Source organism: Pseudorca crassidens, chromosome 9 (assembly GCF_039906515.1).
Source record: "Pseudorca crassidens isolate mPseCra1 chromosome 9, mPseCra1.hap1, whole genome shotgun sequence".
In the NCBI taxonomy this organism is placed as follows: Eukaryota; Metazoa; Chordata; class Mammalia; order Artiodactyla; family Delphinidae; genus Pseudorca; species Pseudorca crassidens.
In genome coordinates this window covers 54,318,917-54,343,778 of record NC_090304.1, presented here as the reverse complement: position 1 = coordinate 54,343,778, position 24,862 = coordinate 54,318,917, and the positions used below count along the sequence as shown (strand labels likewise).

Genomic DNA, 24,862 nt, shown 5'->3' with positions numbered 1-24,862 from the left:
GCAGGGGACACGGGTTCGTGCCCCCGTCTGGGAAGATCCCACATGCCGCGGAGCGGTTGGGCCCGTGAGCCATGGCCACTGAGCCTGCGCGTACGGAGCCTGTGCTCCACAACGGAAGAGGCCACAACAGTGAGAGGCCCGCATACTGCAAAAAAAAAAAAAAAAAAAAGTCACTGCATCATCTCCGGTTCCTAATGTTTCTCTTAAGAAATTAGCTTTCAGCCTTATTATTGCTCTTTTGAGGCAAATCTCTTTTCTCTCTAGGTAATTTTAATATTTTCACTTTATCTCTTTGGTTTTCAGCTGTTTTACTATAATTCCCCTAAGTATGTTTGCTTTGAACATATTTTGTGTTGTATTTAATGCTTCTTGAACTTATAGCTTGATGTCTTTTGTCAAATTTGAACTCTGTCATTATCTCTTAAAATGTTACAATTACCCTGTGTGCTCTCTTCTCCCTCTCTGTGACTCCAATTATATGTATATTAGACTTTTTATTGTGTCCTACATATGTCTAGCACTTTTCGATAAATCCATCTCTTTTGTACTTGTGCCTGGTCAGGTATTTTCTCCTGGGCTACCTTCCAGTTCACAAACCCATTTTTTAGATATGTACAATCTGCTGTTAAGTCTTTTATCTTTTTCCTGGTTGTCTCTCTGACAAATCTTTAAGCATTTCATTTGGTGACTAGTGGCAACAGATATTACATGAATATTTGCAGAGTATATGATACTTACCTCACAAAAGCAAATTAAATTTGAATGAGTCAATTTTGCTATCAACAGCAATTTTGACTACACTCTATTTTAAAGAAATGGAGCACTTTACAAAGGATATACAAAAAACACCACAATCTAGGTCACATTTTATATTTTTAATACAGTTGATGCTTCATACTGCCTTAATGTTAAAAGAATATTTTAAAAGGATACTTACTCTCTCTCCTTTTCAGTCAACTTGTCATTAATATTATCTTTGATTGTTGATCTCGATCCCTTATGAATTATAGGATATCTGAGGGGCACTTGTAGGAAAAAGGAAATCATTGATACTAAATGTGCAGTGTAACCAAGGGCAACAGCAATGCTTCCATCATCTTTTGCTGTAAATTCAAAAACAGAAAAATAGAAAATAACTATTTACCTTATAAATGTACCTATGAGATCATAATAAATCAATTTCAAGAGAGATTTTATAAGAAATAATTGATAAAATATTATTCACCTATCTAAATTATATGAATTTTATAGAAATCTAAACACATTAATAAGATTTGAAATTTCATCTACTACATTTAAAACTATTCCCCAATAATTAATGTGATGAGATTAAAATTTGATATATAATCTTAAGAGTTCTTACTGCATTCAAATCTCCATTACTCTCTTTCCCAGCATTTTTAAGGGCAAAAATAATACCTGAGTCTATTATACAATGCAAAAATTAGTTTCAGAGGTTTAAACATTACATCTATATTAACATTATACATTTTACTCGTTAACAACTTTATAAGCAAAACAGCTGTACTGTTGTACAACGTTATTAATTTCAAGGTGAAGTGAAACAGCACAGTGCATCCTTATGGGGTATGTTCTCAATATTCATAAAGACAGCATTGTTTAAGTCTGTGAAGTTTGAGATAGGATAAGGAGAAAAAAATGTTTTAAATAGTAAAAGGTCAAAAACCACATTGTTCATATATATTCTATTTATGCAATTTTTGTGTGGAAGCAACTGTTGGAAAAAATACATGTCTCCTACAGTCAAACGTAAGTATGTATCTTTTAAGAAGTCACAGATTTTTAACTCAACATCTAGATTTCTGCTACTGCCTACCAAGCGACAAATAATCATTCAGGTACCCAGAACTGAGGGTAATACAATAAAAAGTTTTAAGCTTGCCCCAGGGGTAAGGAAAAAGTAACTGCTTGGTATACAATATTCTTAAAATACTTTAAAAAGTTCTCTCTCTCTCTCTCTCTCTCTCTCTCTCTCACACACACACACACACACATACACACATTTAACACATATCTGGAATACATCTGGCTAGAGAAAGGCTGAAATGATTGAGATGACCTTGGCTTGAGTATTTCCTGATTTTTAAGAGTACCTTTAACTTCAATTATTAGTAATATTTTCCACATTCTTCTTTTTTATATTTAAACTTGGTTATCTAAGCACTACCTTCCTACTGTAGGACCCCTACTATAGCCGTATACTACTCAGTGCATTCTCCACCCTTGACTACCAAAGCAGATTCCTTGATCATACTGTAAAAATAGGTAACTTTTATTGTACACTTTTTTTTTCTGCCAGAAATTGACCATGATGCTTTATTTCTGATAGTCATTCATTCATCAACAATTAATAAACTGGGCACGTTTTATATGCTATTTCATTCAATTTATAGATGAAGAAATAAGGTTCAAAGAAGTTAAGGAACCTCTCCAAACTAAGATAGCTAGTATGTGGGTTGACCTGACATGGATGCCTCTGTCTTTAAGCACTCTACCATACTGTCGCAGAACTTGACTGTGGAATGTAACAATTTTTAACTTTGGAGCCTAGAACACACCAAGCATATAACACACGTGTATTATCTTAGTTTCTTCACACTTTTCTAGTAAGGGCAAAGAACACATAAAAACTCCTTGGTAACATGTTCTCTCAAATCAAACTGATGAAAAAAAAATCAAACAGCATTCCTTTCAACTGACTACTGGGCATGCCCTAACTGACGAGAATCCTATTTTTAGAGACCATGTGCTCTTGGCCCAGACTCACAGTACTATAATACTTTCCTACTGTTGAAATATGTATATCAGACTACCTTAGAGACTGAAATTACATTACATTGTAAATGCATTACATTATAATTTAATCATCATATATAATATTAGAGCCAGGAGAAACCTTAGAAATCACTGCATCTGATGCTATCAACTTAGAAATGAGAAAAATAAGATTCACGTAGCATAAGTGACTTGGTCAAAGCCATATAAGTAAAAACTATGAGTGATGGAGTGGGAGAGAGAATTCTATCTACACCCCAGCCCCCCAAATATTTATCCCTGGAAGCACAGCTGGGATGGTGAGTTCCATCAGATGTTGCTGAATCCTGCCTCCTGCTTTCTCTAAAGAATAGGGCTTATCAAATTTAAAATATTTCTATCAGTAAAAGGACTTGGTCTTTCAGAACCTTCTTTTGAGGGGAGAGGAAGAAAAAGAGAACTTACAGTAAGTAAGCTCTTACAGTAAGAACTGTAAGAACTTACAGCAAGTAAGCTTACTGTACAGTAAGTACTTACTGTAAGTAAGCTTTTCCTTTCGTATGTGACCTGACAGAAAAGGATTTGAAAACTTCCAAAAATCAGAATGCCTCTCAGTTAGCCTGCCCAAAATAGGTCAAGTGCAAACTATAGTTTAAAAAATCTATCCAAAGCGAAACACTCAAGCATCTCCAGTTTTCCGTATTACTAAAAGGGTAATACTAAAGAATTAAGTTTGCCTATTTCGAGGACTACATCCACATATATATTAAAAGAACGGAAACTGGTCTTCTAACACCATCTCCTTCCAATAATCAAAACAATTTTGTGGGTTTCCCTGATGGCACAGTAGTTAAGAATCTGCCTGCCAATGCAGGGGACACGGGTTTGAGCCCTGGTCCGGGAAGATGTCACATGCTGCGGAGCAACTAAGCCCGTGCGCCACAACTACTGAAGCCTGTGCACCTAGAGCCTGTGCAGCTTAAAGAAGAGAAGCTACCGCAATGAGAAGCCTGCACACTGCAACGAAGAGCAGCTCCCACTCGCCGCAACTAGAGAAAGCCTGCATGCAGCAACGAAGACCCAAAGCAGCCAAAAATAAATAAATAAAATTAATTAATTAAAAACAAAACAGGGCTTCCCTGGTGGCAGAGTGGTTGAGAGTCCGCCTGCCGATGCAGGGGACACGGGTTCGTGCCCCGGTCCGGGAAGATCCCACATGCCGTGGAGCGGCTGGGCCCGTGAGCCATGGCTGCTGAGCCTGCGCGTCCAGAGCCTGTGCTCCGCAATGGGAGAGGCCACAACAGTGAGAGGCCCGCGTACCGCAAAAAAAACAAAAACAAAAACAAAAACAACAACAACAAAAAACAATTTTGATTAAATTTAAACATAAAAGGGCATCTCTAAGAGAATCTTATATATGTACATCAAAAACCAAAAAGAAACAGCAAAAACGGAAAACTGGGTAATACTGGAAATCAGTTTTGATTCTAGTTGTTCACACTCACCATTGTTTCCACCACAAGACTCCCCACTCCACCCATTAAAAACCCTAGGTTGTTTCCTATTCCAGGCCATAGTGCTCTGTCACAGCCTCGCAGTTAAACACTGTGGTGTTGGATTTCCAATATTGAAGTTTTATATTAAAAAGCATTTTAAAAGGACCACGGGTAAGGCATTACAGGGCCCAAGGGTATTCCAATACCCTCAAAAGGAAAACCACCTCCTGGTAGGGAAGTCACTTTCATCACCCCAAGACCACTGTACCTCCAGTGGGAAAATGTGAGCTCATGTGGTTAATTATGGCTATTGCTGGCCACGAAACCTCAGATGTCACATTCTGTTGCCAATCACTTTAGCTAAAAAAACCAAAAGGTTTAAGGTTTCCAGCATTCCAAGATCTAAAAGGCTTTTTACCTGCCAAAGCCAAAACCTGGCTCTCTGGGGTGTGCTTTTCCAGTAAGCATTAATGACGCCCCTAACACCTAATGCAGAGCAGAGGCTTGTATTCCTTATGCTGCTCTGGGGGTTAGAAAGGTCACAGATGATAGGTCTGTTGGTGAAAAGAAGTTAGAGGGGGAGTGGGAGGGTTCAGGGAGGAACAGGAATAAACTGTAGACTCAGGTAAGTGAAAAAGCCCTTATTAAAACAATGTTTTAAGGGGCTTACAAACAACAAAATTCTGCAGTTTCCTCATAATAAATATTTCTGGTTTTTCAGGCCTCTCACTGTTGTGGCCTCTCCCACTGCGGAGCACAGGCTTCGGACGCGCAGTCTCAGTGGCCACGGCCCACGGGCCCAGCCGCTCCACGGCATGTGGGATCTTCCCGGACCGGGGCACGAACCCGTGTCCCCTGCATTGGCAGGCGGACTCTCAACCACTGCGCCACCAGGGAAGCCCTGGTTTGTTTTTTAAATGTAGGTATCTACTCGGGGCTGCAGTAATTTTTATAATTAAATCTTTTATGTAATTGTTATGATAACAGATTCCACAAACCCACAATGGCCATGACAACATTATAAATTCATTCAAATGTCCCTCTGACTTATATGTTGGACAAACTATTAATATTCAAATGCATCCAAGTACAATAAGTGATCTAAAAGCTCTTACCATCCTGCCTTCCCAATCACTGAGGCAGCTGATTTGGTAAGGAACCATGCACCCACTGATCCAGACAGGACAAAATATTTAAGACTCTAATCATTGCCACAGCATCTATGGAATCATTCCATGTTCTCAATGAGACACTGTTTGACATATGGACTCTCCTTTCCAAGAAATCATGCCTGTATGAAGGGATACAGACACAGAAGGAAATCTGGGTCTCATTACCACGAAAGGCTCTCATGTTATGGATTACTTAAAAACACACACAAACAGTTTTCTTTTTTTTTTTTATTTTTGGATGAGAAATGTCTCAGTCAATGGAACTCAAATGAATACCCTTCACTGGACAATTTTCTCCCGTTGTGTCCCAGTCTCTCTGGAATACTCTAACTGAAACTTACCCAGTTAGAAGAGGAGAAGAGCACAATAAGTGTTGGGTCACTATGGAGGAGTTTCCCAAACAGTATCAAGCCATACAATGTAAAGTCTATCCCAGCAAAATCTCATGAATATAACAGAATAACCGGTTTAGAGTTCTCTCACTAGAGTCTTACTAAGAATGCAGCTGCTACAGAACACTAAAAGTTGTCAGAAGTCTGGAAGAGGTTATTATTCAAAACAAGGAAGAAAACTGCATCATGACAGGAATAATATGGACCTTAAAATCAGGCCGACCAGGGATGATTTTACCTCTGCCACTGGCTAGTATGAGTCTTCGGAAAAATTAACTAATCTCTCTGAGCTGCAATTTTCTTGTCTTTAAAAAAAAATGTTGAGTATAACTCTTTCCCTCACAGAAGGAATTAATTCTCACAGTGGTGAGAATTAAATAAACAAGACAGCATCATGTATGATGTTCCATGTTACCATATTTCTACTCACCGAACTTAAAATGTCCCATCCTTCTTTCAAAAGGGGAATACTATTTCATCTTTTAAAATACCTCAGGTATCATCTTCTCTATAAAGATTTTCCTGATTCCCTCCTGACAGACCTGATTATTCCCACTCTCTGAGTCCCATGTACCTGGTATAAACTTCTAAGTGCCTCGTTAACCTCAAGTAGACTGAAGTTTCATGGAGGTGGGATCAATGCCTTGGTCCCCTTTGTATACTCCCAGCACCTGACACCGTAAATGACACACACAAGGCACTCAGTAAATTTAGTACCTGGAAGTGCCTTACAGATGCCAACGTAAGATTTTAAAGTCCAATACTACCATATGTGCTGCTTAAAATTTCTGATTCCTAGGAGTCATGGGAAGTAAACAGGGCCTTAGAGTAGAATTAAATATTTATTTCATTTTATCTCCCATTTCATTGTTTTAGCAGTAAAAACTGCACTTGAAAGCTAAACTAACTTTTTTAAGGGAAGAAGGAATGTATTCAGCTTGTTGGGCATACTAAGTATAGATAGCAAACAAAAGCTAGGAAAAACTAGGAAATAAATCACCTCCAGAAAACAAAAATAGAATCAAGAAACATCCCAGAATGAATTAAGGTGATACTCCAATACCGATAGCCCTGCTTCTCTTGCTGCCGCCTCTCAGATCATTCTGTATTTAGCAGCCAGAGTGACTTTTAAAAAACATAAATCAACCCATACCATCCCCCTTCTTGAAGCCCTTCAGGGGTTTCCCACTCCACTGAGAATAAAATAGAAACTCCTTCCAGTGGCCTCAAGGCCCTGGCTGACTCTCTTACCTCTTCTGATGGAACTCCTTCCCTTTTCTCACTATGCTCCAGCTACACAGGGCTGCTCTGGTCTTTTCTGTCCTTCCTTCCTTCCTCTCTCTTGCAACTAATTCCAATTACATTTATTGAGTGCCTTCTATATGAAAAGCCCTTTCAAATGCAATCTCAATCATCACAATGAATTTAAGATGTAAATATTACCTCATTTTACAGGTGAAGAAATTAAGCTCTGAGAGATTACATGATCTGCCCAAAATACAGGTATCTTCTCCCATGCCCCTCACCCTGAATTTTTTCAGATATATCAAGCCCATTCCTCCATATCCTCCATCATGACCGCTCCCTCTTCTAAGACTGCTCCTCCCCCAGCTGTAGTGTAGTTGGTTCCTTTCAGCCTTCAGATTTTGGGTTAAATGTTTCTCCTCAGACAGGTCTTCTCTGACTGTTTTATCTACAGTTGGTTCCCCTATTCTCTAAGATAGTGTATTCCTTTATTAAACACTTTTTAAATACTTATTTTCTTGTTTATTGCCTGTCTCCCTCAATAGGTTGTATGCTCCATGAAAGAAGAGAATATATTTGCTTTTTCCATCATTATATCCTCAAAACACAGCACAGTGTCTGGCATTCAGGTGCTCAACTGATATTTTTTTCAATAAATGAATATTCTGTATCCCTGCAACCTGACACAGGGCTCAAGGTACTTAATAGGTTTATTAAATAAACGAAGGAATGAAAGAATGGGGGAAAAGATGTGTCATGAGCTTCAAGACACCATAACATAAAAGTAACACCTAAAATTAACACCAAAGCACATCTGTATGACTTACAGAGATTAGAGGGAACACTGTACAATGGAAACCAGACAAATCCCAGCAAGATCATTGCTTAGCTTTTGTGGTCTCATGCAAGTCACTAAATAGCTCATTTACACATTGTAAAATGAGATTATACCACCTTCCTCATAAGGCAAAATGTCTTGCCCTTAAATAAAATCTTAACAATCATGTAAAACAGGTAGTACATGAACTAATGTGCTCATACTATCAATTAGAAAATCAACCCAAAGCTTAGATGACTTGTTCCAAAATAGATGGTTTCTAGAAGGGGAACCAGGACTCAAACATAGGTCTTCCCATTCCTGTTTTAATCACTCTTCCTTTTTTTTTTAATTTATTTTTTATTGAAGTATAGTTGAATTACAATGTATTAATTACTGCTATATAGCAAAGTGACTCAGTTATACATATATTTACATTCTTTTTCATATTCTTTTCCATTATGGTTTATCACAGGATACTGAATATAGTTCCCTGTGCTATACAGTAGGAACTTGTTGTCTGTCCATTCTATATATACCAGTTTGCATCTGCTAATCCCAAAATCCCACTCCTCTCCCCCTTGGCAACCACCAGTCTATTCTCTGTGTCCCTGATTCTGTATCTGTTTCATAGCTAGGTTCATTTGTATCACTCTTCTTATGTCCCAACTACTTGTAAGTCTTGTTGTAAAGGACAAAGGAGGTAATATATTAAAACAGTCTTAAATGTTAAAGGACCACAAATAACAACATTTTCTTTATAGGGAAATGGAAGAAAGTCCCAATCAGAACTAGTAATGCTTTCTTCTTGAATAACTTATTCCCAAATAGATTAATGTGCTAGCTTTGGGACTAATCTACACAACTACTTAACAGTCCTCAAAGCATTGTTTATATTAGGAGAAAAGAACCCACTTTGCTAACAATAAAAGTAATCTTTCTAACCAATATGCCGAATAAAATAAGTTCTTTTCTCTGGCATACTGGTAAAGGGATTAGGAAAAATATTTTTAAATATAGCAATTACTATGAATCATATCTATAACATCTTTAATGTAAATTTATTTTAGTTAAAAGAGGACAGAAATGACAGTATAACAAGTTTAACCTACGGGGGTGGGAATGTCACAGAATTAAATTTTCAAATACATTTTACATCAGCAGAAATATGGTTTTCTAAATAGAACAAATTAATGTTTATTGCTTTGCTCCCAACACAAATTTTTCATGAAAAATCAAACCAAAAGGACAGGGATATTATTAGTATTCTTGAGAATCCTACTGTCTGATTTTCTCAAAGCTCATTCAAAAAGTATTTTCTTTTAACTTTCAAATAGAAAGTTCAACAATTTTTTTGTTTTTTCATGACTAGACCAAATATCCTCTTAAGTCTTCCATCAGGGAATCTGACTCTATATACTTACAATTGGGAAGGGACAGAAGGTCCAGAAACCCTTCTGGATAAAGTGCCAGGCAACCAACATTTCAAGCTATCTCTCTTTTTCCCTGCAACATACCCATACATTATACCAAATCTTTAGAAGTATAAGACATAAAATACCTTGGAAGTCCTCAGAATTAGGCAACTTGACACCACATACAAAGTAATCCTTATGCTCATTCTGTAAATACAACCAAAGAATGAAATTAATTTTGTTTATGTATAAAGAAGTTCTAAATCTAAAAAATTTACGTCAGTATTAATTCAAAGACAATACTGTCATAGACTCAAATTATTAACCAAACTGTTGAAGCTGAATGATGAGTACATGATGATTTATTATACTATTCTGTACATTGATACACACTTCAAATTCTCTATACTAGAAACATTTAAAACATCATATCTAAGCAAAAAACCGTGTCAAATTTTAATCGTAAAACTATTGTTTGACCAATTCATAGCTATAAATGAAAATTTTTAAGTAGAATTAACAAGATTCTGTGAGCAACCTAAAATCCTATTAGGTTTCCTCTCAAAAAATTAGTCTTTTAAGTCTCTTTTCATTAAAAAGAAAACAAAACCACCAAATCTAGCAGATTTAGTTCTCTAAAAAAAATCCTAACCAGTTACATTTGTATTTACTCTAAGAAACCAGATTCAGAAACTTAATATCCTGACAGTTACCTCAGGAATATCTTAGGTAATACTAATAAATATAAATTAATTAGCCGTTATATTTTTAAAGCAATGCACGTGTATCTGCATCTATGTGTCAGATATGGTGAAAGCTGATAATTTGGTTGAGTGAAAAGGTCCTAAAGAAACCAGAAATAATTTGGCATTCTTTCAGATGAAGATGAGTGCACCCCACCACCAAACTGATAGAAAAAAAATCAAATGGTGGAACCTAATGCCAACTAATTCCAAATCTACTTTTTAAATAAATATTAGCTTCTGAATGAATCATGACAGAGCATATGATTAAGACCAGAGCAATGAGTTTTTGCTTTGAGAGAAAATTTCAAACAGAAATCATCTTAAAAAAATTTTTTTTTCCCCCAGAAAATCTGAAACTTACCAAATCAATAGGGTAAATGTAGGAAAGCTCAGATAGTAATTGCCTGCAACGAATTGTCAACTGGGCATTAGTCTTCAGAAAGAGTTCTCTAATGAGGAAAAAAAAGCACATTTGTTAAAAAAAAACATGTTTGCATGCTTTCTCACAGTTATTTCCACCTAACTGATGCAGAGAGAAAGATTAATGGTCTGTACTGGGCCACAGAAGTAGAAGCAAGAATAATAGCTAACGTGAGTCATGACCTATCACTAAATACTATCAATCAAGCTAACTGTACTGAGGCCTATTTTACGTGTCCAGCACCAGGCTAAGAGATGTGAAACGTACAAAATCACTGGCTGGGCACCTACTACTACATGCCAGGAGCTTCACAAATGGCTTTAATTACTAGAACAACTTACTCGGTTGATATTACTATACCCATTGTACAAACAAGAAAACAAGGTTTAGAGAGGCTCAGTAAGCTGACCAAGGTCTCATTTAACCTGAGGCCAATTTGTTTTTAGGAAATATCCATATGGTATTTCCTCAAAAAAGTATTCTATTTTCATTTACAACTACAGATGTTATAACTACCTCAAAAAATAACCTGCTGCCATATTACAAAAATAACAGAATAAAAAAAGGACAAAGCAAAAAGCTGTGGCAATGAGATGATGTAGCTCTTCTTGAACTATTTAAGAAACATGACCAACAGCTAAAATACCCGTAGAGCATATTACCTGCTCAGCTGTGTCAACAATTAAAAAGGAGGTAATTTAGGAGAAACAGTAGGTCAAAGTGGAATCTAAAGTAGTACAATGCAAAGAGCACTGAAGACTTAAAGGGATTTAGTCCTGCTTTCCTAGTGAAATGGACAGAGTAACCTCCAGAGCTTTGCTTTCCTATCTGCAAACTGAGAGGATTAGATGATCTCCAAGGTTCTTTTCAGGTTTCTCAATTGCTAAGGTTTCTTAAAGAAAAATGCAGGATGGGATGACTTTCTAGGAAAAGTGAGTGAAGATGAGGAAAAGATCAGAGGTGGTAACAAGTTAAGCATGTGCTGGAAAAAATACCGGGAAAAACTATTAGCATTTGTTAAATGAATGTCACGGAGCGACTGAAATTAGCTACAGCTGTATGGGGCCATTTTATTGAAGGTTATTTGACAGCGAGGCAAAACAATCACCCTTGGTTCTTAAGAAGAGAAAAAATGATGGTAAAATAGTATTTTAGGAGGGCTTCCCTGGTGGCACAGTGGTTGAGAGTCCGCCTGCCGATGCAGGGGACACGGGTTCGTGCCCTGGGTCCAGGAAGATCCCACATGCCGCGGAGCGGCTAGGCCCGTGAGCCATGGCCGCTGAGCCTGTGCGTCCGGGGCCTGTGCTCCGCAACGGGAGAGGCCACAAGAGTGAGAGGCCCGTGCACCGCAAAAAAAATAAAAATAAAAATAGTATTTTAGGAGAAGTCTGCTAGCAACATGGAGGATGAACTGAAAACTGGAGAGACTGATGTTAGAGAGAGAACCTGGGAGCTGTTGAGGTCAGCCAAGAGAGCTAACAGAAGTCTGAAGGAGTTACTGAAGAAAAACTGTAAGCTGCACTAAATGCAGAAGACAGGAAGAGGAGGAGATTCAAACATTAAGTCACAGTGCTGTGGCCCTGAAATCTAGAACAGTGTCCATGCTTCCGATTCTGACTACATACTAGGAGGTCTCATAACCGACTCTAGCACAGTAGGTGTTGAACAAGTGAAAGTGGCATTGAACATATTAACTGGTACTAATACCGGCAGCTTTAAAAAATACTCCTTTTCCAAATCCTCTCCTCAAAGTAAACTTGACACTCATTAACAACCATTCTCAGTGTTCCATTTACCTTTTCGCAGTACACTCCTTCCTCAACTCATTTAGGGATTCCTTCTGGAGTTGAAGCTTGAGGTGCTCAGCCGAAAATGCACTTCCTAGAGAGAGACGAAAGGAGACAATTCCAGATGGAACACTGCAGACAGGACTGCCCAGTCACAACCGAACAGGCAGAGCCCAGTCCCCTGACTGTGAGAGGGAAATAAAAAGAGTTAAAAGGTAAAATGGGTTGGGGTTGGAGGACTTCTGGGGGAATTAATGAGAATAAACTTCCTATTGCTTCCTTTTTTTGTTGTTGTTGTTGCTTCCATTTTTATACAGCTTCTAGCAGGAGTCAAAGAGTAAGAGTCTAGGATTCTCTGCCTACAGAATTCTGGGTCACTGACGAAGAAACCTGGATGCAATTTTCAAAATTCAGACAACTTCATTTTTTAAAAAACTGGCTATGGACTCTGGGTGCTAAGGATGATTCACTAAAGGTTCATCAATTGTAACAAATGTACCACTTTGGTGGGGGAAGCTTTGCACAGGTGGGCGGTTGGGAATGTATGGGGAATCTGTACCTTCTGTTCAATTTTGCTATGAACCTAAAACTGCTCTAAAAAGTAAAGCTTAATTTTTTCTAAAAAGGTGGTTAATTTGTTTTTAACTGCAAATGCTATATAACATTACTGAAAGTATAAAAAGTAGAGCAGGAAAAATTACCTGCATATTGACTACTACAATATAGTTCATCAATATTAAGTTTTTTATGAAGTTTCATCTTATTCATATACATAAGTAGTTTTAGTTACAATCATAGTGTGCAGGAAATGTGTATTCTGATTTTTCCAAATTATGTCTCAAGCATTTTTACATGTTGACAGATAGTCTGAGTTACAATGTTTAATGGCTTGTAAAATTTAACTCCATAGATGTGAATTAAAAGAATATTCCACATTTTAACTGATACCCCAATACCTCAATTCCACTACAGGATTGCTTTAGCATTGCAATGATTAATATTTGTGTATAAGCCTGGTCTTTTGTATTTATATCAACTTTGGAACTTCCATTTTCATTCATGTGATCGTAAAATCCTTTTACATCTTCCTACTCTAAGAAAATGAGCCTGTCTCAGGAAATTCCAAAGGTCCTGAAACACAGAAAAATAGTCTTAGATCCTGACATACTAAGTTCTAGATCTTAAAAAGAAGCTTAGGGACTTCCCTGGTGCCGCGGTGGTTAAGAATCCGCCTGCCAATGCAGGGGACACGGGTTCGATCCCTGGTCCGGGAAGACCCCACATGCTGCAGAGCAATTAAGCCCCGTGTGCCACAACTACTGAGCCTGTGCTCTAGAACCCGTCAGCCACAACTACTGAAGCCCGTGCGCCTATAGCCTGTGCTCTGCAACAAGAGAAACCACCGCAATAAGCCCGCTCACTGCAACTAGAGAAAGCCGGCATGCAGCAATGAAGACCCTACGCAGCCAAAAAAAAGAAAAAAGAAAAAGCAGCTTAGTTTCATGAACTGTGATCTAACAGGAAAAGGTGCCCTAAACTCTTCCGCACATCTAGGGAGGAACAGGAAGTAGGTTAATTGATCAAAGTACAGTTTGGACCTTAGAACTAAATTCACCAACCTAAGTAATTTTATCAACATATGTCTAAGCACCCTGCTCTTCTCTCTCAACTGTATTTAAATGACCAGTAAGTTGTTAACTCTGCTCCCCAAACAGAACTTAATCAAGCAATACCACTTATCTTCTTTAGCCCCAATATAATTCCTCACAAGATTTCCATATTGATAATAGATAGCATTGAGATAATCCCTCAATGATTTCAGAAGACACTTGGGTTGACAACCTCTACCCCTCACCCAATGCACTTTTACCAGAAAGCACATGAATTCTTCCACCACTATACAAATTTGCAATGTTATTCTTCATCCCAGATAAAAGGCTGCCTCAATTCTAGTGAAAGCACAAATGGGCCAAGACAGATCTGGGTTTCAAAATGCAAATGTATGCACCCTCTTTAGCTTTGAATGTCTTTAACACATATCACACGACCAAAAAGAAAACAAAAACAAAAACCCTTGCAAAACAAAGAAGGGAAACAAAATTTAAAAATACACAGCCAGCTAACAGATGGGGTAAAAAGTTAACAATAGGTAAATCTGGGTGAAGAATGTAAGTGTTCTCTATACTCTTATTCTTGCAATTTTTCTGTAAGTCCAAAATAATTTCCAAATAAAAAGTAAAAGAGTAGATCCAAACCCAGAAAAAGGTCTCCTGAAAGGCTATGGTTTTCCCACAGGCTTTAACAGAACTAAGGCTTTAGAACACAGACCGGCAACATCTGTCCAACACATATCAGGTTCATTTTTCTGTTAAAAGGTAATATGCCTCATTGGTCACCAGGTGGTCTCTGGAACAAAACTGAGTGAGTCTGGTTTAATTAGGCTCAGGTAGAGAAGAACGAAGTATTTCAAGATACCTCAGAAAACTCAACCTAAGTTCCAAAAGTCACTTCATAGGAAGTAGTAACATTGAGGCAATGATGTGCTCAAGCTCTTTACATGTTGTTCAAGTTATATATTACCAGCCTGAATACTGCATGATTGGTGTTGTGTCCTCCTAAGGATATTACACATAGAAGCAATGATATCCATCTTTAAGACCATGGATATATCCTGCTTCTCATCTAACTTTCTCACTGTTGTGGCCTCTCCCACTGCGGAGCACAGGCTCCGCAGATTTAGCATTGATTGGTGTCTTCTGCTTGAATCAATTTTTACTACTATGGTTGCAAAATAATATTCCAACTTCAGTACTTCCTCCATACTTATCAGTCAGCATTCAGCATTCTTCTCTAAGCAAGAGCCCTTCCTTCTCCATCAGCTATCTATTATCAGTACGGAATCATGAATTCTCTTTTATTTTTCAAAGATTTATAATTCATTACTGGATTTAATTATTTTGGTGCTCAAGTGGTCCCAGATTTGACCAGCCTTCAGCCTTCTTCCAGTGCCCTTCTGACATACTACGATCATATTATTCAAAATATTACCTTATTTACTTTAATTGCTGCAGGATCTGTAGTGATATCCCCTCTCTCATTCCTGATACTGGTAATTCACGCTTTCTCTCTTTTTACTCAGTCAGTCTGGCTAGAGGATTATCAATTTTATTGATCTTTTCAAAGGACACCTTTTAGTTTCATTGACATTCTCTACTCTCTTTTTGTTTTCAATTTCACTGATTTCTGCCCTCGATTATATCCTTCCTTCTGCCTGATTTGGGTTTAATTTGCTCTTCGTTTCTAGTTAAGGTATAAGCTTAGGTTATTGAATGAAGGCCTTTCTTCTTTTCTAGTATAAGCATCAAATGATATAAATTTCCTCTAAGCATGCATCCCTTAAAATGTTGATATATTTTCATTTTCATTCACATCAAAATATTTTCCAATTTTCCTTGTTATTTCTTCTTTGACCCTGGTATGTATATGTATGTTTGTTGTACAATTTCAAAATATTAAGAGTTTTCCAGATATCTTTTAGTCAGTGATTTCTAGCTATTTCTGTTTTGGTGACAGACAATACTTTGCATTATTTTGCATTTATTTGTTTTATGACACCAAATATGGCCTAACTAAATATTCCATATGTACTTGAAAAAAATGTATATTCTGCTGGTGTTCTACTGTTAATTAGGTCAAGTTAGTTGATAATGTTGTTAATGTCTTCTTTCCTTACTGATTTTCTCTCTACTTGTTCTATAAATTACTGAGAAATTAGTGTTACGGTTACCAACTATAATTGTGCATTTAGCCATTTCTCCTTTCAGTTCCATCAGTTTTTGATTTTTATATATATATATATACACACACACACACACACACACACACACACACACACATATATATATAAGCTTGGTTGTTATATTCGTACATATTTAGAATTGTTACGTCTTTTCATGAATTTGAAATGTAATAATGTAATATCCCATAATGTAATATCCCTCTTTATTGCAGGTAATATTCATTGTTCTGAAGTCTACCTTGCCTGATATTACTAGAGCCACTTTGGCCTTCTTTTGGTTGGTATTTGCATAGTGCATTTTTTCCATTCTTTTACCTTTAATCTATCTATAACTTTAAATTAGAAGTGTGTTTCTTGTAGATAGGCTTTAGTTGGGTCTTTTTTTTTTATCTTTATAAAATCTGAACAATCTCTTTTTTAACTGAGGTATTTAGAACATTTACACTTAATATAATCATTGATACATTTAGATTAAGAACTACCTTCTCGGGCTTCCCTGGTGGCGCAGTGGTTGAGAGTCCGCCTGCTGATGCAGGGGACACGGGTTCATGCCCTGGTCTGGGAGAATCCCACATGCCTCGGAGTGGCTGGGCCTGTGAGCCATGGCTGCTGAGCCTGCGCGTCCGGAGCCTGTGCTCCGCAGTGGGAGAGGCCACAACAGTGAGAGGCCCGCGTACCGCAACAAAACTCCTATTTTGTTAGCTGTTTTCTCAATGTTCCGTTCCATTTATTCTTTGTTTCTTTATCCCTCTTTTTCTATGCTTTTGGATTTTTTTTTATGACTTCCTCTTTCTTCACTATCAGCTCATTCTTACCTCCCTCTAAAATTTTTAGTGGTTGCCCCAGAGTTTACAATATATAACTTAAATTAATAACAGTTTACCTTCAAATAAAATTATACCACCTCATGTAAAGTATAAAATCCTGACAACAGTACACTCCCAACTCTTCCCTTCCTCACTCGTAAAATACTTCACAAATTTTACTCTATGCATGTTATAAACTCTAAAACATTATTTTTGCATTAGAAAATCAACAGTCTTTAGAGCAATTAAAAATAAGAAAAAAATTTCTTTATAATATCTTCCTTTCAACCATTTCTGGAGCTCTCAATTTTTGTGTGTAGAGCTAAGTTTCTGTATGGTATCATGTTTCTCCTGCTGAAGAATTTCCTTTATTATTTCTTAAAGTATAAGACAGCTGATAATGAAATAACTTAGTTTTATGTGAAAGAGTCTCTTTGCACTTCAGTTTGGGTAATTTCTGTTGACCTATCTTCAAGTTCAATGATTCTTTCCTCAGTTGTGCTGAATCTACCAATGAGTCTGTCAAAGGCATTCTTCAGCTCATTACTGTGTTTTTGGTTTACAGTCTATCCATTAAACTGTTTCTTACAGTTTCCACCACCTCTCAGCTGAAATTTACCATCTGTTCTTGTATGTTATCCACCTTTCCACAAAATTCTGAAGCATATTAACCAGTTATTTTAAATACTCTCTCTGACAGTCCCAACATCTAAGTCATCTCTGAAGTCTTTTTCTGTTAATTTCTTCTCCTGTCAACCTTTTGTTGGTGGTGGTGGTGTTGGTGATGGTAGTGATGTTTTTTTGTTTTGTTTTGCCTTTTTTTTTTTGGTCTCAAAAATTTTGATTTAATACTGAACATCATTTGCAGGGCAACAGAGAAAGAAAAAGACATGCTTTTTCTTCTGTTAATTTGGAGGAATGAGTCAATACAATCAAACCGAGCTGGATTTGGGTTCCGTTGCTGCCATGATTACCTTCAGTGCATCACATTCTTCAAATTGCCTCTAATTTTTCCCTTTTCGGGGGTGGTGGTGGCATTGGTGGTAATGGTGAAGATGGTCTGACAGAGGTGTTTTCTCAATGACACTATACTATTACCAGATTTAGGTATTCCCTGTGAACCAGCACCTAAGTAAGGGTGTCTCACCATGCTCTTGCCTCTCCGCCTCAGTGACTTGTTATTCTGTGCTTTCTAGCCTGGCTGGGGAGGAAGGGAGGGAGTTCCTCTGTTGTCCTGGTTAAACCAGGCCATACTCTGTGTCCCTGGGTAGGGCTTTCTCAGTGATACTTTCCCTCCCCTAGGGATTGGTTGCCTTGAAATCTTAGTACTTGGATAGATTCAAGAAAAGTTATAATTTTGTACATTATCCAGCTTTCTCTCATTGTTAGTGTGGAAGTGATGCTCCTTCCACCTTTCTACATCCCAGAGGCTGGAAGTCAAATCTGAGGATATTAATTTAAGTTTTTTTAAAGCTCTTCTCTGTGCTTTGTATTTTCTGTTTCTTTTAGGTCAGCTATTCTGTTTGTTCAACCTGGTCTAATTCATAGTGTTTTCCTCAAATATCTGATGACCCTTGGTTTTCCCTTTAAATCCATGAAAAAGTGATTAGGTTGGTTAGCATAGGTAATAATGCAGGTTTCCTTTGAAGCTATGAAGAGTTATTTACATAAAAGGCTTCACCCCTGAATAGCAGCTCAGCGTAAGTGGGCAGTTCTTGCTGACAATTAGCGTTCCTTCAAGGTACATATGCTGGGAGAAGGCAGTACCTTTACTTTAAATCACTATCAAATAAGGAGAAGTTTACTTTGGGATTATGTTACTTTAGGGTATTTCACTCTTAAGTAGAGCTGCCTTTCATGTCTCCCCTCTGGGTTGGTTGTAAAATTCCACAGTCAGGCTTTGCTCTACATTTCTATGCCAAAATCTCATACCACGGAACCTAACCAGGTCAGGAATCCATTATGTTTAGAAAGCAGTTGGAGCAAATGTTATAGGAAGTTACCCCAAATTCACAAAGGAAAGAAAATGGGCCAGTAGGCCCAGTTACCCTAATTATTGCTCCATCATTCCTGATTTCCATACCTGGGAATTGCAAGTTGAGGTATCTGAGAGCTCTACCAGAAACTCCCACTGCAGCCTTTTCCACTGGATTCCAGGTTGCAGTTTTCCTCTGCTCTAGTTTATTCATCAATACAATTCTATCTACTTTGTGTCTTTGAGAACTATGTCAAAAATCTTTGCTATTCCAATGGCACCCTCTTGTATTTTCACCATCACCAAGGACTTATTTTTTATGCATGTATCTTTATCATCATATCAATGAGTCACTGAGAGGGAGAGAAAGCAAATACATGGCTTGGTTTACCATACTTCGAAACTGCTTTCTGAAACCCTTGGCCCTATCCATGATACACCATGGCCCCCCTCTGTTCAGCAAGAACTCAAGTCAGACACTTTAATTTTAATAACCAAATATCAATGCTGTCTCCTATAAATTGAATAGCTGAAGAATATGAATCTTGTTTCAATCAACTAAACAAAACACAGACTCTTTAGGCTCCCTCTCACCGAGAGTTTGGTCTCAGACTGGCCAGTGGCCAGCTGCTGTCAAAATTACAGTTAAAACCAATAAATTGTCATTCTTCTGAGCTTTCTACATCAAGGCAGACGACCAGAAAGCAATATACTTCGACTATTTTAGTTTTTCTCCCCACAGAAATGCCTTTTCTGTACTATGATTTATGATGCTCCCGTTCTCAAGGGTTAATAGATATTTCTTGCTGTAACTTTTGCAAAAATTTGCAATTGACTGTATTTCATTATGATATCTAATATCTAGCACATAAGAAACTGCATGCTAAATTCCTCTTGGAATTTGGTGCCAAGAGAAGATTTTTTTCTCCCTAAAGAACTGATATACTTCCTTGTAACAGGCAAAGGGAAGCACTGATACCTTTCATAACTCTACACAATTGGCTTGACAGCTAAGAAGGTCAGAGTTAATTTAATGCTTAAAAACAATAGGCAGATCCTATGGGAGGAAGTGTACTATACTGGAAAGCCCATGGACTTAGGAATCAGAAAGATCTGGGTTAAATTTTACTTTCACAACTCTAAACAAGTGTTAAGTTCCCTGAACTTCATTTTCCTCATCTGTAAAATGGGGATAATTTCACTTTTACTGAATATTTGCATTTTTTCAACCTGCTCCCATGAAGCTCCAAGTAGAGAGAGAAAAGTACACAACCAGCCTGATTGATTTTACCTTAAAAATAACAACCACAAAGCACAAATAGGCACCACATCCAATAATCCTATTACAATTTCCTCCTTAGTCTGCTTTCTCATTCTTGGAGATGACTACTCCATACATTCCCCCCAATCCTTAAACCTCCTCTAAGTCCAATATATTAATTACCTTACCTCATAAACCTTGAAATAATAGAAGGATTTCTTCATAATCCTACCTACAACCTAATATGAAACTCGGCAGCCTCCATGCCATTTTCTTAGCCTTCTCCTCCTGTTCAATGGATAAGGCAAATATCTTCACTTACACTTTGAATTCCTTCTTCTCCAACCTCATGTCATGCTGCTACTCTCTTCCTTACAAATTATGTTCCAGCTACAGTGGCGTCCTTTCTATCCTACAATACAGGCACTTCCTATGTCCAAGCCTTTTCACGTGCTGTTCCCATTGTTGTTACCCCAGCAATTCTTATCTTGCAAGACTGAGCTCCTCAAACCATCCTTTTCTGAGCAATCTTTGTAAAAATGGTCTCCCATAGTTAACTTCTATCACCACAGCTTGTTTCTAGTCCTTCTCACAATCTGACATTTACTTTATTTGTTGGTTTCTTGTTTACTATCTTACCCATTAGGTAATTATCCAAAATTGGAAGTCTTGATTCTTCCCCTTTCTCCCTTTCCCCCAACATCTGCTTCTCCTCCAATATTTGTTCTGATGAATGGTTAATTATCTGGCCAGTTGTCCAAACCAGAAATTGGAAACTATCTAAATTTTTCTCTCTCCTTCTCTCCTCCAATCCACTAAACCATTAACAGTAGAGTCCATCATTAAATACCTCTTGAATCCACACACTCCCTCCTCCCTTTACATTTCCAAACTGTTTAGATTTTAATTATGTACTGCTTAGATTACTATAATAACTTCTGTCATGACAATTCTCTATGCTTAACTCTTCAAAGAGAATTTTCTAAAACATACGTCTAATCTCCTATATTATAGTCATCAACACAGTTGTATCTACTTTTTGTCTTTGAGAAATTTGCTTAAGTTATTTCAATAGATCTCCAAACTTTATGACATAACTTCCTTTATGATTAGGTTGTTATTTACCTCTCTAGCCTCTCCTGGGGACCTTTACTCAAAGGTTAGCTGAGGCTTTACTGGAATTACCTGAAATTCTCTACTCTACTTCCATGCCTCTGTATAGCTGTTCCCTCTACCTGGAAAGTCTCACCTTCCCTCCATAGCTATCTACTACATATTCTCCTAGACTCAGCTCAAGTGTCACCTCCTTTACATGGTGTTCTGATTTTCAGATGCTCATCTTCTGTGTTCCTATGGTACTCTCCATGTGTTTCTGTCATATAACCATCACATCTGTCATTCTGTTTCTAACATCTTACACAATGCCTGGTTCCTTCTGTCTGCTCCATAAATGATGAATAAATGAACTGACAAAGGCACGCGTGTACATACACACATCAATGCCCTTCCCACATCCTTTACATGCCTTACGATCTTCTTTTACTTCTGTGTTAAAACATCTAATTGTAAATGTATTTTTTGTAAATGCTACTTCCAATGCTTTTGGGTAATAAGCAGAGAAAAAATGATGACAAACCAAAATAAAATTCTGTCCGGTGGCTTATTTCTACACATCTATACTTTCCATGGCAAGTATAGGGGGAGAGGGGGAGATTAAAATATGACAGTTTGACTTTCTTACAATCCAGTTAAGATATTACTGAAATAAATCGTTACAAATATATGGAAAATGAATCATTCTGAAAAGAAAATCTGAGGTTTACTTAGAAACCACCTTTGCCTGCCCCACCACCAAGTTGTCTGTCTGTCTTTTACTGCCTTTCACAAGCTGCATACAGGCCAACAACTGAAAGTAAAGAAACTTTAATAAATCCCAGGGGAAAATTATCCTTAGGTCCCCAAAATTTTGAAAGGCAGATATTAATTTTGAAGGAAATTTGTTTAGGAATTCCTGTCAGATGGCTCCAGGAAAATCAGAGCATGTATACAGACGAATAAAATTTAAATTTGCCGTCATTTGTAATAAATATATCTTGAATTGTAAGGTCTGTGAGAACTAATTTTTCAACTTGTGACCTTAGAACCTATGAGGAGAAAATTGTTACACAATGCTTAATAATGTCTTTGTAAGTTCAAATAGAAATCTATAACCTTTTGATAGAAGCGAAAGCACCAATTTAAATATATTGTGTGATCCTTCTTTAATCTGAGATGCAGGCCAAATAAGCATAATAATTTACTGACCAAGCAGAAGCTAATTAAATAGAACAAACCATATATATATTTATATATATATATATATATATATTTCACCTTAATTACTCAACTTTATTGCAAAATGACCATAATTATCATAATTGATGGAAACTTCATATAAATCATTTCTTATTGTGGCAATAAAGGATCGAAACTTTTTATTCACTGAAATTACCAAGAGGAGTTTCTCTCCCCAGATCTGAGCAATGAAATCTGACACTTCTGACCTCTTCTACACACAATGTCACTTACAGAATGAGTTCCTGCTCTTGCTTACCAAAACAGACCGAAGACTGTAAAATAGGAGTTGAGTATGGCTGATTAGAGAATTCCAATAGGTCATTCCCACCTAATGGAGGCTTTCCAGTTAACAAACGGCATCTATAGATACATCTGGGTCAGAGAATCTTCTTTTTTTTCCTTTTCTTCTTTCATTGCTGGGAAATTTATCATTAGCATAAAACTTCAAAAAATAAAGAGATTCACCAAAAAAGGTGAAGAGATCCCTATCCTTTCTGTCAATCCTATCTCCTAAGATAACCAGAATCTCAGAGCTATAAGAAATCTTGACTATATAACTCAAAATTTTGTTTGGTTTGTCTGTGAAAAGGAAATTAGCCCCCAAAGTTGGATGATTTGCCTAAGGACAAACTGAGAGACTGACAGATCTTTAATCCAGATCTCTTAGTTAAGATACAACCAAATCAAAAAAATCTTTGGAGAAAATTCACTTTACTCATCCTGTAATAAAAATGAATATAGCAGAACAAAGTTCTCCATTTAAGTCCATAGGTAAAATGGAAAACTAGCAAACCATCAGTTTATCTGTTAGACATATACCAGAGAAAGCAACAACGATATTATGTTTAGTTAGAAACAAGACAGGCTTTGGAATGAAATAAATCAAAATCGGAATCTGGATCTGTTACTTATCTATGCAACCTTGAGAAATGTCTCTAAGCCCCAGTTTTCCTCATTTGGAAAAAGGGAGTAATAATTATTATCTCTTAGTACTATTTTAAGAATTAAATGATAATACCATAAGTGAAAAAAGATCTGGCATGCTACAGGATTTCAATAAAAATTACCTGCTTCCTAGGATTTATGTAGGATTCAGATTTTGCAAAGTTTTAGATAGTATGGAATAGTGAGAAAAGCACAGAATTTGGAGACAAAAGGTCTAGATCTACGTTCCAACTTTGCTCCTGTCTGTTTGTACCTCGCTAAGTCACTTACCTTCTCAGCATCTCATATATAAAATGAAGATAACAATATTTGCCATACTTAGCTTAAAGGATACTTTAAGGATCAAATATGATCATCTTTGTGCAAGCACTTTCTAACTATAAAGTACTACATAGATGTTATCATTAATATCAAGAAACTAATTGGATTAAAAAGTAGTTCCTTCCTACAAAGATTAGGGAACTCTGCTTTTATGAAGTTAACATCACTCCCCAGGCACCACTGAAGAGTTCTTAAATTTTATCAACATGTTTAAGTGTGTTTCAGTTCTACTAAACACATTTCCTTAAGACCAATGTTTCATACCATTTTCTAAACCAAATTTCAAGCAAATTAATTTAGAGTGCTGCTTCTCATTTCAAAGATTTGGGGGTTGAGTTAGAGCAAAAGACCCTGTAAACCAATATATAATTAGTTAATGTGAAGGTTATTTGGCTTGAGACACTAATGAGGGGAAATCTGTTTTTTTTAATTAAACATCATAACTAATTTACCTGCCGGAAATGAAAATATATACATTAATAAACATTAATGCTGAAAAGATCAGCCTGTGACCCAGCTGGAAGTTGCCGTAGACCACAAATTGAGAACCACTGCCTTCCGGGAACGGGAAGGGGAAACTTACAGGTATGGAGTAACGAGGCCCCTCAGAGTTCTGTGGTCACCCAGCAAGTCAGAGACAGGGATAGAAATTATCTTTTTGCCTCTTTGCGATAAATCATTCAGCCGCAATGAACTCTCATAAACAAAAGTATAAAATATATAATAGGTACTAATTTCTTCCAAATGTTTACACAAATTAATCCCTATGGCACTGCTATGAGGTGCTATCCTTACTGCACAGATGTATAAAAAGATTCAGAAGTTAATTAGCTCCTTTATGGTCACTCAGAAAAATCAGTAGCAAAGACAAAATGTCACATATTACTGACTCTGTATCCTAACTGAGCTTTTGGGCTGAGAACCAAGTATGCAGATAAGCACCAAGTGTCAAAGAGAAGTCGTGATATGTAAGAAGCCACCAGCAACATTTTTATTAGCCAATCACTTCACTATTGGCTAGCCAACACACTAAATCAAAGCTGCACACGCAGTGACAAATACGTTCTTCCGCTTCATGTCACCAGTATCAGTGACTCCAGTGCTTCTAAAATATTTTAACTTGGCTCAAGATTCATTAAATAGTACATTCAC

General features: G+C 37.1%; 1 protein-coding gene across 1 annotated transcript in view; it reads right to left on the bottom strand.

The window, feature by feature from the left end:
- Positions 1-24,862, bottom strand: part of UVRAG (UV radiation resistance associated) — a 352,887-nt gene that overhangs the window by 119,081 nt on the left and 208,944 nt on the right. The window contains 4 exon segments of the mRNA XM_067750404.1: positions 938-1,103; positions 9,459-9,519; positions 10,420-10,507; positions 12,276-12,360. Coding sequence (XP_067606505.1) covers positions 938-1,103; positions 9,459-9,519; positions 10,420-10,507; positions 12,276-12,360 — 400 coding nt within the window.